At 36.3% G+C, this 12,820-nt stretch overlaps 1 protein-coding gene across 3 annotated transcripts in view; it reads right to left on the reverse strand.

Moving 5' to 3' along the window:
- Positions 1-8,215: 8,215 nt before the first annotated feature.
- LHFPL2 (LHFPL tetraspan subfamily member 2) overlaps positions 8,216-12,820 on the reverse strand; it is a 165,529-nt gene continuing 160,924 nt past the window's right edge. For all 3 annotated transcript variants that reach the window (XM_042941943.1, XM_042941959.1, XM_042941950.1), the window contains one exon: positions 8,216-12,271. In XM_042941943.1, the coding sequence (XP_042797877.1) occupies positions 12,015-12,271 (257 nt within the window). In that variant the 3' untranslated portion in view covers positions 8,216-12,014. The remainder of the gene's footprint in view (positions 12,272-12,820) is intronic.

Raw genomic sequence — 12,820 nt, forward strand, 5'->3', positions numbered from 1 at the left:
CACTAGAGTTGTTTTAAATACTTGTTTATTAAACTAAAAATTTATATCTTAGTGTCTAAATATTATGGAAGTGAAGTATTTCCACTAGAACTTGAGGATACATTTTACCAAACAGCATGCTTTTTGTATTGATGGGTGTTTTAAAACCTCATTAGGGCTTTGTCATAGTATATAGAGAGCTAGAAAGAAATCTATAGAAATTTGCTAAGCCAGACATTGTCACTAATCTATACAAGATAAATAGATTTATTCAATTTAAAGTTTCTGGGAAAATGAGGAAAGACTCTTCTCTAGTGTTCTTACCCTTCCTGAGGTTTCATATTTACAGTTTAACTTTGTGGTTTTGGTAAGAAAAAGCCTTTAACCTATAGAATTTTCACTAGCACTGTTTATGTTTTCAAATGGCAAGGAGATAGGAGCCACCAGGTAGCAATGTAGTGAGTGTTAAATTTTATGTTGATCTAAATCTTGATTTATTTTTCAGCTTATATCTTTCTGGGCTTACATGGCTGATGGTGTAGTTAAAACTTTCCTGCCACTAAAACCATGTTATCTTTTCTCTAATAGGACAGAAAATAGTTAATCTTCTCCAACCTAATGATGTTTTGTATACTTAAGACAAAATTACTCTAAATATTTTCTCTACATTTAAACAGTTATACTTTGTAGAATCATAGCATGCAAATTTTATTTTTTAATTCTTATATGTAATCTTAGAATTCCTTCAACACTCATTTAGTATTTTGTAGGCCGGTGATTCTCAAGATAAATCATAGTTGTGAGTAGTTGTTACTGTTGGTAGCTTATAATATTGTTCAGCTGTTTCTTCAGCCAAAAATCACTCTTTTATCTGGTCATCACAGTAGTTCCTGCAATATTAGAGTCTACACAAAAACTCAGTCCACTGGGCACACACATTCCTACTCAAAGTAGTTTTTTCTAGTTTGTTTTTTCTAGTAGTTTGTGCCTCCTACTCAAAGTAGTTTTTTCTAGTAGTTTTTTCTAGTTTGAAAGTCTTATATACCTGTTAGAGAACAATTAGAAAACATGGAAAATGATAAATGAGAAAAAAAATCTGTGTTTCTATCATCTAGGAATATCACTGCTAATGTTTTATTGTATTTTCCACTTTTTCTATGCATGCATACATTTATATAGAATTAAGGGATATAAACAGTGTGGGTTTTTTAATCCTATGTTCCCTCTTCTAGCATTATATCATAATGGTCTGATAGTTTAGCTTCTAAAATAAACTTTTTTAATTTATAAAATAAATACACATTTCAGTAGAAATTACAGAAAATATTTATAAAGCAAAAGATAAAGTTGCTCATAATTTTATACCAATAAACATTAAAATTTGGTTTATATGTTTCTATTAATTTTTGAGGAAGACACCTTTTATCCTGAAATTAAAAAATAAGTTTTTCTTTCAACCTTCTTGGGTGGTTCAGTTGGTTAATTTACAGGTATTTTGCTTTTGATGCCTTTGCTTTTGGAGTCATATCCAAAACATCATTACCAAGGTCAGTGTCAAGGAACTTACCACCTATGTTTGTTTCTAGGGATTTTATGGTTTCAGGTCTTACATTCAGTTCTCTAATCCATTTTAAGTTAATTTTGGTGTATGGTATAAAATAATGGTCCAGTTTCATTCTTTTGCATGTGGCTGTCCAGTTTTCCAAGCACCATTTATTGAAGAGACTGTTCTTTTCCCCATTTGTATTTTTTAATCCTTTATCATAGATTAATTGATCATGTATGTGTGGGTTTATTTCTGGGCTCTTTCTTTTTATGCTAATATAATGTTTTGATTATTATAGCTTTGTAATATAACTTGAAATAGGGGAGTGTGATGCCTCCAGTTTTGTCCTTTCTCAAGTTTGCTTTGGTTGCCCAGAGTCTTTTGTGGTTCCATACAGATTTTAGTATCATTTATTTTATTTCTGTGAAAAATGCCATTTGAATTTTGAAATGGTTTGCATTGAATCTGTAGATGGCTTTGAGTAGTATAGACATTTTAACATTATTCTTCTGTGAGCAGAGACTATCTTTCCATCTGTTTGCGTCATCTTTATTTTCTTGAATCAGTGTCTTACAGTTTTTAGTCTGTGGGTCTTTTACCTTGGTTAAATTTATTCCTAGATATTTTATTCTTTTGATACAATTGTAGATGGGATTATTAATTTCTCTTTCTGATAGATCATTGTTAGTGTATAGAAATACAACAGATCTTTTGTATATTAATTTCATATCCTGAAATTTTACTGAATTCATTTATTCTAACATTTTTAAAATAAAGTCTTCAAGCTCTTCTATATATAAAATCATGTCATCTACAGATAGTGGCAGTTTTATTTCTTTCTTTCCAATTTGGATGTCTTTGTTAATTTTTTACTTGCCTCCTTGCTCTTGATAAGATTTCCAATACTGTTTTGAATAAAAATGGTGAGAGTGGGCATCCTTCTCATGTTCCTGTTTCACCACTGAGTATGATGTTAGCTCTGGGCTTGTCTATTTTCACCTTGTCCATATATCACCATTACGAAAGAGGATATGTTCCCTCTATACTCACTCTGTGGAGAGTTTTTGTTGTAAATACATGTTGAATTTTCAAAATGCTATTTTCTGCATCTATTGAGATGATATGATTTTTATCATTCATTTTGTTAACGTACTATATGAAATTGATTTGCAGATGTTGAACCATCTTGCATCCCTGGAATAAATCCTACGTGATCATGGTATATGGTTCTCTTAATGTATTGTTAAATTTGGTTTCCTAATATTTTTTGACAACTTTTAGATTTATGCTCATCAGGGATATTGTCCTGTAATTTTCTTTTCTTGTGGTATCGTTAGCTGATATTGGTTAGGGTAATATTGGCCTCATAAAATGATTGGAAGTATTCTCTCCTCTTCAGTTTTTTTAGAAGACTTTGAGAATTATTGGTATTAATTCCTTGAATGTTTGGTAGAATTCACCCTTAAAGCCATCTGGTCCTAGACTTTTATTTGTTGGAGGTTTTGATTTTTGATTCATTCCTCTTACTAGTAATCAGTCTGTTCAGATTCTTTATTTTTTCATGATTCATTCCTAGAAGACTGTATGTCACTAGGAATTTATCCATTTCTTCTAGGTTGTCCATTTTATTTGCATATAATTAATTATAATAGTCTCAACATCCTTCATGTTTCTGAGGTATCTTTGTAAAATCTGATTTTATTTATCTGAGCCGTTTTTTTTTCTTTGATAAGTCTAGCTAAAGGTGTCAAGATTATGTTTATCTTTTCAAAGAACCAGTTCTTAGTTCCATTGATCTTTTTTCTGTTATTTTTAGTCTATTTCATTTTTATTCTCTGATCTGTTACTTTTTTCCTTCTACTAATTTTGGGCTTTTTTTTTCTTTTTCTAATTTCTTGCAGTGTGAAGTTAGATAGTTTGAGATTTTTCTTATTTCTTAAGGTAGGCCTGTATTGCTATGATCCCTCTTAGAACTATTTTTGCTGCATCTCATAAATTTTGGTATGTTGTGTTTGCATTTTTGTTTAAGGTATTTTTATTTCTCCTTGGATTACTTTATTGACCCACATTGGTTGTTCACAGTTGCATGGTGTTTAATCTGCACATTTTCCAGTTTTATTCTTGTAATTGGTTTCTAGTTCTGTATCATTATGGTTGGAAAAGATGCTTGATATGATTTGTTCTCTTAAATTTATTAAGAATTGTTTTTGTGACTTTACATGTGATCTGTCCTGGAGAATGTTTCATGTGCACTTGAGAAGAATGTGTTTGCTGCTGCTTTTGGATGGCATGCTCTGTTTATATTTAGTAAGTCCATATGATCTAATATGTCATTCCAGGCCAATGTTTACTTATTGATTTTCTGTCTGGATGATCTGTTTGTTGATGTCCTACTATAATGTCCTTCTGTTACCTCATTGTATTGCTTTGTCTTCCTTTTCCTTTAGGGCTGTTAATACTTGCTTTATATGTTTAGTTGCTTCTATGTTGGGCGCATAAATACTTATAAATATTATGTTGTCTTGTTGGATTGACCCTTTTATCATTATGTAATGCCCTTCTTTGTCTTTTTTACTGTCTTTATTTTAAAGTATTTTGTCTCATATAAGTATTACTATGCCAATTCTCTTTTGGTATATTTTTGCATGGAAGATCTTATCATTTCATTTCCAATGTATATGTGCCGTTACATCTGAAGTGAATCTTTTGTAGACAGTATAAAGTTGGGTTTTGTTTTCTTTTATCCATTCAAACCACTCTGTCTTTTGATTAGAGAATTTAGTCCATTTACATTTAAAGTAATTATTGATAGTTATTAACTTATTGCTATTTTGTTCATTGTTTTCAGCTGCTCATATGTTATTTTTCTAAGTCCTGTTGTTCCTTTATGTTCTCATTTTCAGGTTTTTGTGTTAATAATTTATCAAGGAATGTATTGTTCCTAAGTTTGGGGGCCTAGTCTTTTGTTCTTTCTTTAGGGCAAATTGCTGGGTCAAAACATAAGCGTTTTCTTTTTTAACTCCACCTCCAATGTGGGGCTTGAACTTAAGACTCCAAGATCAAGAGTCACATTCTCTACCAACTGAACCAGCCGGGTCCTCAAAACTTAAGCATATTTTTAAAGGCCTTTGTTGTGCATTGCCAAATTGCTCCAGAAAATTTTATCAATTTACATCCTGTCAGTATTGTATGAAACGGCCTTTTTTAAAAAAATTTTTTTAATGTTTTTTATTTTTTCTTGAGAGAGACAGAGCATGAACGGGAGAGAGGCAGAGTGAGAGAGGGACACAGAATCAGAAGCAGGCTCCAGACTCTGAGCTGTCAGCACAGAGCCTGATGCGGGGCTTGAACTCACAAGCCATGAGATAATGACCTGAGCTGAAGTCGGATGCTTCACCGACTGAGCCACCCAGGTGCCCCTGAAATGGTCTCTTTATCCACACTCTGCCAAATTGGATGTTCTTTTCTAAAGTCTTTGCCACCAGTAGGTTTTACAGGTTTGTTCTTTCAGATTCTCATTGTCCATAGATGATGGCTCATTCAACACTAACCTGTTTGTTTTTTGGTTTTGCTAAATAGGAGTGACCATGTATCCTGCATCTACAGAGAAATCTTCCACTTCCTGAAAGCACTAAGATCAGGATAATTAGGATGGAAAAAGCATTGGTGGCCTCAGGTAGCAAATCCATTGAGGCTCTCTAGGTAAAATTAGATTGGTTTTAACACGTTATGTTATTCTTCAAAATTTTTTCATCTAATAACTTTTATTTAGTGAGGACTTTATACCAGAGAGTATACCAAATGCTTTACATACATCACTTAATCCTCACACCAGACCTATGATGTAATTTCTATTACTGGCTGCATTTTTATAGATGACTAGAAAATTATCCCAGTCACTCAGTGAGTGGTGGTGAAGGGGCAGGTAGACCCGTGTTCCTCACTCCTGTTACATATGGGATCTTTGCTCCATGGTACCACTTCTTTCCAGCTTTGTTCCCTTTCCATTTTTTCACATTGATATCCATAATTCATATCCATCCTTTAGGGATAGGACTCTAGGAAAAAAAAATCCACAACCAAGAAAAAAATTACAGCATGTACTTTTGAAGTCTCCACATCAAGGCCTGGCTCTGTGATGTGTGGGTGAGTACCTGCTGTACCGTTACCAAATGATCTTTGGCATTTGTGTTTATGTTTGGAGAAACTTTAGTTGAGGTCAAATCCTTATTAGGTTAACTATGAAGAAAATGGGCTTTTTAGCTAATAATAATAGCTGCTTATCCTGGATGAGAGGTTGTTTATAACAAAATAAGAACTATGAAACCACTATTTGTATTACCGCTGTCATACACCTAATGAACTTTTAGTGGCCGTTTTCAGGATTGAGTGAATTGAGACATGTGGTGTCCTCTTCAAAGGTATGAAAAACTACCAGGTCTTTCTCTGAAAAGGGAGGAGACAGCAGTTTTTGTCAGTTGTCAGCTTACGGTCTTTTTGGAATGGGACTTGGAAGTTATTCTGAGACTTACCTACACAGAGATGTTGGTGTTCCCCCACGGTTTGTATTGGCCTTCTTTTCACCATGTACCTTCAAGGTGAAGGAATCTACAGCTGTTTGAGAATATATAGACTTGGGTGTCAAAACTGTCTTTGAGCCTTGGCTTTGCCACTTTGTAGCTTTTTAACCTAAATTATTTAACTTGAGTTAAGTTGCTTGAGTGACAACTTATCTGTAACATGAGAATAATTTTCTTTTCATTGAGTTTTGATGAATAAATGAATTATATTAAGTGCTTAAGACAGTACATGCACAGAGAAACTGCACAGCAATTAAGAACTTTTATATTCCATCGTGTGTATTGATGACTTCCAGATCTCTTTGTATAACTTGGTCTTCTCTCCGTATCCTATTCCGGACTGCACACAGGACTTCTCCACTGGCAGCCTAAGCTGAACCCTCCCACCTTTACTGTTTCTGCTCCTCTTGGATTTCTAATCTTGGCGACAGCATCACTTTTCACCCAGTGCCCAATTTAAATAGGAAGACACTCTGGACTCTCTCCTCCTCTCTTTCCACACCCCCTCCCACTTCTGACTAGTCACCAAGCTGTCCATTTTTTCCCCAAAACCTATCTGATTCATCTTACAGTTTTCACCATCACCTGCCTTAATTCAGGCTTTGTTCTTTTGCGAATAGGTCAAAGTGGTATCCCCCTTGGACACTTGGTTGACTGCTTGCCTATAGATGTTAGATTTTTCTGTATATTTTACTATAAAAAGCCAAAGAGCTGCACATACCTACATGTTATTTGGTTGACTTTTCCTTCCGATGTGGTTTTACTGCTTCCTCTTATTTATGCTTTTATCTACATCCTGTATTCCTCAGCAAAATGAGCAGTTTACAATTTAAAGACTTATCTTGTAGAACTCTATGTGGTGAGGAAGAAGCTGCAAGGAAGAAGATAGTAGTAGGGACATCAATTGCATGGCCCCAGCCAAATGATTAAGCAGCTGACATGGACTCTGAAATAAAGACAGTTACTGGTTCTTGCTGCTTTGAAGAGGAGGCTAAAAGTTTGCTTTGATGTTGTTTTTATCCTTTAGTGTTGCAGAGTTGAAAAGATGGTGAATTATTGGAAATTCCTGAAAACACCCACTTAAAAATAAATGTCCAAGATAGTCATGACTGTTCTTAAGTAGTTTTAATGTTAAGCAAAGACTTTAAGGAGAGCTAGGAGTAAGTTGAATGTAGTGTTCAGAGAGATCAATCATGAGAAGCTGATCCAGTAGCAGAATTGCTAGGTAAAAACTAAGGATGAAATGGGAAGCAATTATGAGGATTCTCCAGCCTCTGCTGGCATGTAAAGTCAGGGTCCTTTCTCTTTTGGATTAAAGATGTGATAGTTGAAAAAGCAACCAAAAATTTCCAATTTTGCTTGAGATATTTATATAACTTGTTTGGAATATTTTTTCTTGAGTGATTCGAATAATTTTGTCAGCTTTTAATTTTTACTTCTATCAGAAACCTAGCAGGTTTCAGGTATGTTTAGAAGCCAAAGCATAAATGTTGCTTCAGCTGTTATGGGTCCTCAATCAGAAAAGAAATAGCCATTTTTGTTTATTCTGTCAGATAAGTGCTTCATGGGATACGGAGAGTTGAATCAGAGTTTATGAAATAGGTTGTGTCATCTTTGAATTAATAAATTAGAATTCTCCTTCTTGATAAGGCTTGTTATGGGCAGGATTACCTTCAAGAAATGTGGATGTGGAACTGTTCCACAACTGGCTCTTCATATTGGAAGAGACGGTGCCCTTCATCTGACTTTCTTCCTTGTCATTATTACACATATTTCTTTGTAAAGCCTTTGTAATACTTAGAAGCATTTTCATATTTCTTAAATTTACTGTAAAATTTAAGATATTTGTATAGTATTTGAGAGTTCCCCCCCCCCCCATTTATATTGATGCTTCTCCAAGGAAGAAATGTGTACTTAAAGTTAAAGCTAACCTAAGGTAGGGATATATATGTTACTAGTGAATGGAATAAAGTACCTGAATATTTTTTCCTATTGTTAATATTACATATAACTTAGTGTTTATCATAAAATTTGACTGGTAGATGTTTTCTTGAGAAACTTGTATATATCCCATTGAAACCAATAGACTTAAACTTGAAAAAAATCAGGATGAGTTTCCAAAATCTGGTTTAATTAAGATCTGGGGAGGGGAGGGCATTGTGAAATACATATGGACAAGAACCTAATCAATGCTAGACAGACAATGTATTAGTTTACAATACAATAGGATAACCACAAATTTGAAGGCTCAAATTGAGTCCATTAGCGGTAAATACAATTTTCTATTTGGCTCAAGTGGCTACTGAATATCAAGTGATGCTGAGTTCCTCCAAAGCACCTAATGAACCCCCAGCCTTGGAAGGAGTTTCACCACAGTCTCAGAAGAAATCCCATTCATGCCTTTAACTCTTTTGGCCCTTGGGAGTCATTGCTGCCCCAGTACAAATACAGGCCAGGGATTTCTAGTGGCCACATGTTATTGCACAGAGAGGTCTGTTCTAAGCCAGACTCTTATGGCTACAAAGGTGTGAGAGCAGCCCTTAAATAGTGGTCTAGCATTAACGTGGTCTATCAAAGCGTGTTAAGAAATAGCTCCTTAGTGATTATGTACCAGCTACTAGTTATCACACTAACAGAAAAGGCAACATGGCAGCTTCACATTTCACATGAAAGACTAGCATTCACTGGGCCTGGTGCTGGCTTAATTTTCACGTAAATCTAGTGATTATTTTAATTTAGACCCAGGAATAAATGATTCCATACCAGTCTTGTCTTCACATCAGTTTGTGTAGCATTTAAATTGTTACGGGGTTAATGACTAGGCCATGAAGGCAAAAAATGTTTACCTCTCCTTTGCCAAAACAGAAACAATCCCTGTTTTGACTCCTGTCCAGTTTCCAAAAAAAACAAAACATACATACACCTTTGTTATTGCACATCTTTCACACAGACTTGTGTATGTATAATATACATATATATTTTTTAAATATGCTACACATAAAAAAAGACTATGGCACTTTACATGTTTAACAAAGATCATTACACCACAGAGGTTTGAAAACTATACAAAAACCCTTACACAATGAATGTAACATTGTTGAATTAGCACACAGGTTTAAAAAAAATCCACAGAATCCAAGGCAGATATTTCTGCCTTCTTGGAGTTCATTGAGAAGCCCAGCCCATCACAAAACTTTAAGCGCAGATGCAGGCAAAAATAAATAAGACTTTTCTGGTAGTAGTAATGGTCCAGGTGTATTAGACTTTGAGACTGAGGTGATGAGGTGATTGATATTAATTACCAAAGTGTGGGTCAACACATTCCTCATATTCAGTGGTTTTTAAACAGCTGTACAGTTTTGGTGTAGACTAGCATGATTTTAATGGTCCATTTTCCCCAAAGCCTAGCTAATGGACTGAAGGTTTAAAAGGCCCAACATTACTTCTTACTCTGTCTCTGCTAGAGAAATTCCATCTCTGATTACTAAGTCAGCACTTAAGTAGTTTTTAGTGGTTTGGGGTTATGTGTGTGTGCATGTGCTTTGTTTTCTGTAGCATTCAGACTGATGGAGTAGAACACTGGCCAAGTAAGGTTTACGCTTGTGACTACTGTTATCAGGGTGTTCCAGAGATACATCACCACCTAAGCCGAAGAGCAATCAGACAGTAAAGATGATGGACATGCTCAGAGGAGTGTCAGGGCTTAGGACTTGAACTTGTCTGTAAGAAGGAAAGTTAGAGTATAAAATTAGTGTTAGGGAATTAGGATATGGGTTCTCTATTTTTTACAGCAAAAAATAGAGTGAATCTTCTGATAAAAGGAATTGTTTTTGTTTTTTTTTTTAATGAAAATTACTGCTCAGGTTTAAAAAGTAGTTACTATGGGCATTGAGGCTTGGTGAGAGCATATAAATGCACAGTCAGGGACAGGAGCCCTGTCCATTGGCTGCCATAACCTATTTCTGTGTGGTGTTCGATAGGATTGTTTCCTGAGGCTGTACCGAGGGCTGCTATGAGGATACCTCTTTACCCCTTCTCTTTTCAAAAGAAGTCCTAGGACTACATGTTGCTTATTTTGAACTTTGGTCGAACACTGGTGAACTCATTAGGGCCGGGTTCTACACCACCACCCCTCCTGCCCTTAGCTTTTAATTTGTGTGATAGGATGATTTGTGGTATAGACCAGAGGCCAGAAGGGAATAAAATTTCAGTCACTCCATTCCATCTACAAATAAAGCAGTTATTTGTTTTGCACCAAGGCATGGTTTTAGAGTCAGCCTGAAGATGATTCACTGGGGCAAGGTCGTAAAATCTGAATCAGGGTTCTATGCCTGATGGCACTTAGAATACAATACCTTACACAGAGCAGGTGCAGAGTAAATTATTTGTTAAGCTTTCAAAACAAAGCAAGCTGTCACATGAGCAGATTCATAAGCCCAAATAGACCTATCCTTTTAATTCTTCCAGAAATCTCACAGGTCCAACTCCACTTGCTTAAATTTCTGTATCATTCTGCAGTTCTGAAGCTTGGGGCAATACCCAACTGGGTTCTTGCCACTGAGATCATTCCAAAGTAAATTTAAAGTGATGGCTAATACCATTTTTCTCAATCCATTTTATTGGCAACTTACAGAAACTCGATTAAAGTCTCCTGAATCCTTTTTAATAGTGGTGTTCCATTATTTTTGTAAACAGTTATAGGCAGGTGCTTTAAGCTTGGTTTTGCTCTCGTTTTTGTATTAACTTTCTACTCTGTGCATTTTTGGGTATGAAGCCTTTGATGCAAATTACCCATTGCAGTAATTTTAATGTTATTTTAGTCTGCTTTCAGGATCAATACCAGTAACTGGAGAAACTTGACTTAGATGACTAGCTCCTTTTTTCCTGCAAAGAATGTCATTCAGTTGCTGCTGGGGTTGGAAGTACAGCTGACTACCACATGGTTACCAGTGGGAAGAGGTCTCCCCACAAGTGCTGAGATTCTGGCAAGTTCTCCCACTGTACATCTGAATGAGCCACAGCTGGCCTAGAGATCTCTGTTCCTGGAATGAGGAAACAGGGTGAGGTTTCCTTTGGCAGTCAAAGCTCAATCCTAACCCTAGGAGAAAAACATGTGATCTCCATTGGAAGAGGAGACTGGGCCAGTACTGGTGCTAGCCTGACTGCTGGGAACTGGAATGAGTTTGTCTTCACTAGCAGGATTTTCTTCTTTATTCTCATGATCATACAAGTCCTTATTCTTTCCTTAAGTCAAATTTCTAAAATCTTGGAATTACAGTTCAATAGATCTACCTTACTCAGGAATTCAGCCTAGAATAAGTTCCATAACAGCATTCCACACTGACCTGCTCACCCCTCGGTCAGCTAATTAAGAGGCAGTGTCTTGTATGCCCTTGAGCACACATCCCTATTCCCAGTAAGTATGCAGTCTTCATTTTTAGTCTCTGAGAAAACTTGGAAGAACTAGGAGGAGACAAAAACACCAACCCCCAAACCTCATTCTGAGGCAGAGATGCTCACAGGCATGCAGCCTTGTGGCAGAAACACATCTCAAAATAGCCTGAAAACCTAGCTCACAATCCCCTTTGTTACCAGAAGAACTGCGGCCTTAATGGTTTAGATCATTATCCTTTGTTGAGCCTTGGGGGAGATGAAGTCAGACTTGTCAACTTGTGCCAGGCTTCATGCAGTATTTTTATATTCCATCTCTGACATTTTGCACTGTGGTCCTCGAGTGCCATCACTTAGGTGACTGTTGCCTCTCATTGGTCCTGTTAAGGCTCAAGGCTGTGGAATGTAGGCTTTGGTAGATAAAGGCTAGTTCTTCACTTGACTCAGATGATGAAACCAGAGGGGTGCTGTTTCACAAGGTTACATAGGCAGAAAGTGGCATTTGTGTCTCTTCCAAACTAAAGGAGGCATATAAGGCTTTTCCCCTCTTCAATTTCTTCCTGTACTTTGTCACTGGAGGTTGCAATTTCTGCTTGTGCGGAGAAGACAGCACAGATGAAGGTGAGGACTGTGCCTCCGATGGCGGTGTAAAAGGCCCAGCCCAAGGAGCAGTCTCCAGGTTTGTAGGCCGATGCATAGTGTCCACAGTAGCCTATGGCCTTCTGGCAGCCCCAGCCAGCAGGGTAGAGTATCAAACCCAGAATAAGGAACAGTCCTGCAGGGCAGAAGAGAAGACAGGTGAGAACCTCCCCTGGCTTTACGGTATAAAGTGAATAACTACACAGATACGTTGTAATTGTTACTGATTTCCCTGCTTTGGGCAATGGCATCTGTTTTGCAATATCAAGTGTCAGGGACTATTTTACGCAACTAATCCAACCTGATCAAGAAATCTCATCCCTTTCTTAGAAATATTTTTAGCCTCTTTTATACGTACTGGAATGTGAACTCAGTAATTTCTAGAAAAGCAAATTAAACTTATTTTTTCTTCCCACAAAGCTCTTATAGCACTGAGCATTTTCCTATAGGTCTAAGGCAGACATTGGCAAACTAAGGCCCACAAGTGAAATGCAGACTTGGTTCTATAAATAAAGTTTTATTGGAACATACCCTGTGACCATTCATTTTATGGACTTGGCCTGTGGCTGCTTTGGTGCTGGAACAGCAGAGTAAGTAATTTCTACAGACCCTAGGGCAAGAAAGATCTAAAATATTTATTTACTATCTGGAATTTTTCAGGAAAAGTTTGCCAACCCCTGTTCTA

Source organism: Panthera leo, chromosome A1 (genome assembly GCF_018350215.1).
Source record: "Panthera leo isolate Ple1 chromosome A1, P.leo_Ple1_pat1.1, whole genome shotgun sequence".
Taxonomy (NCBI): Eukaryota; Metazoa; Chordata; class Mammalia; order Carnivora; family Felidae; genus Panthera; species Panthera leo.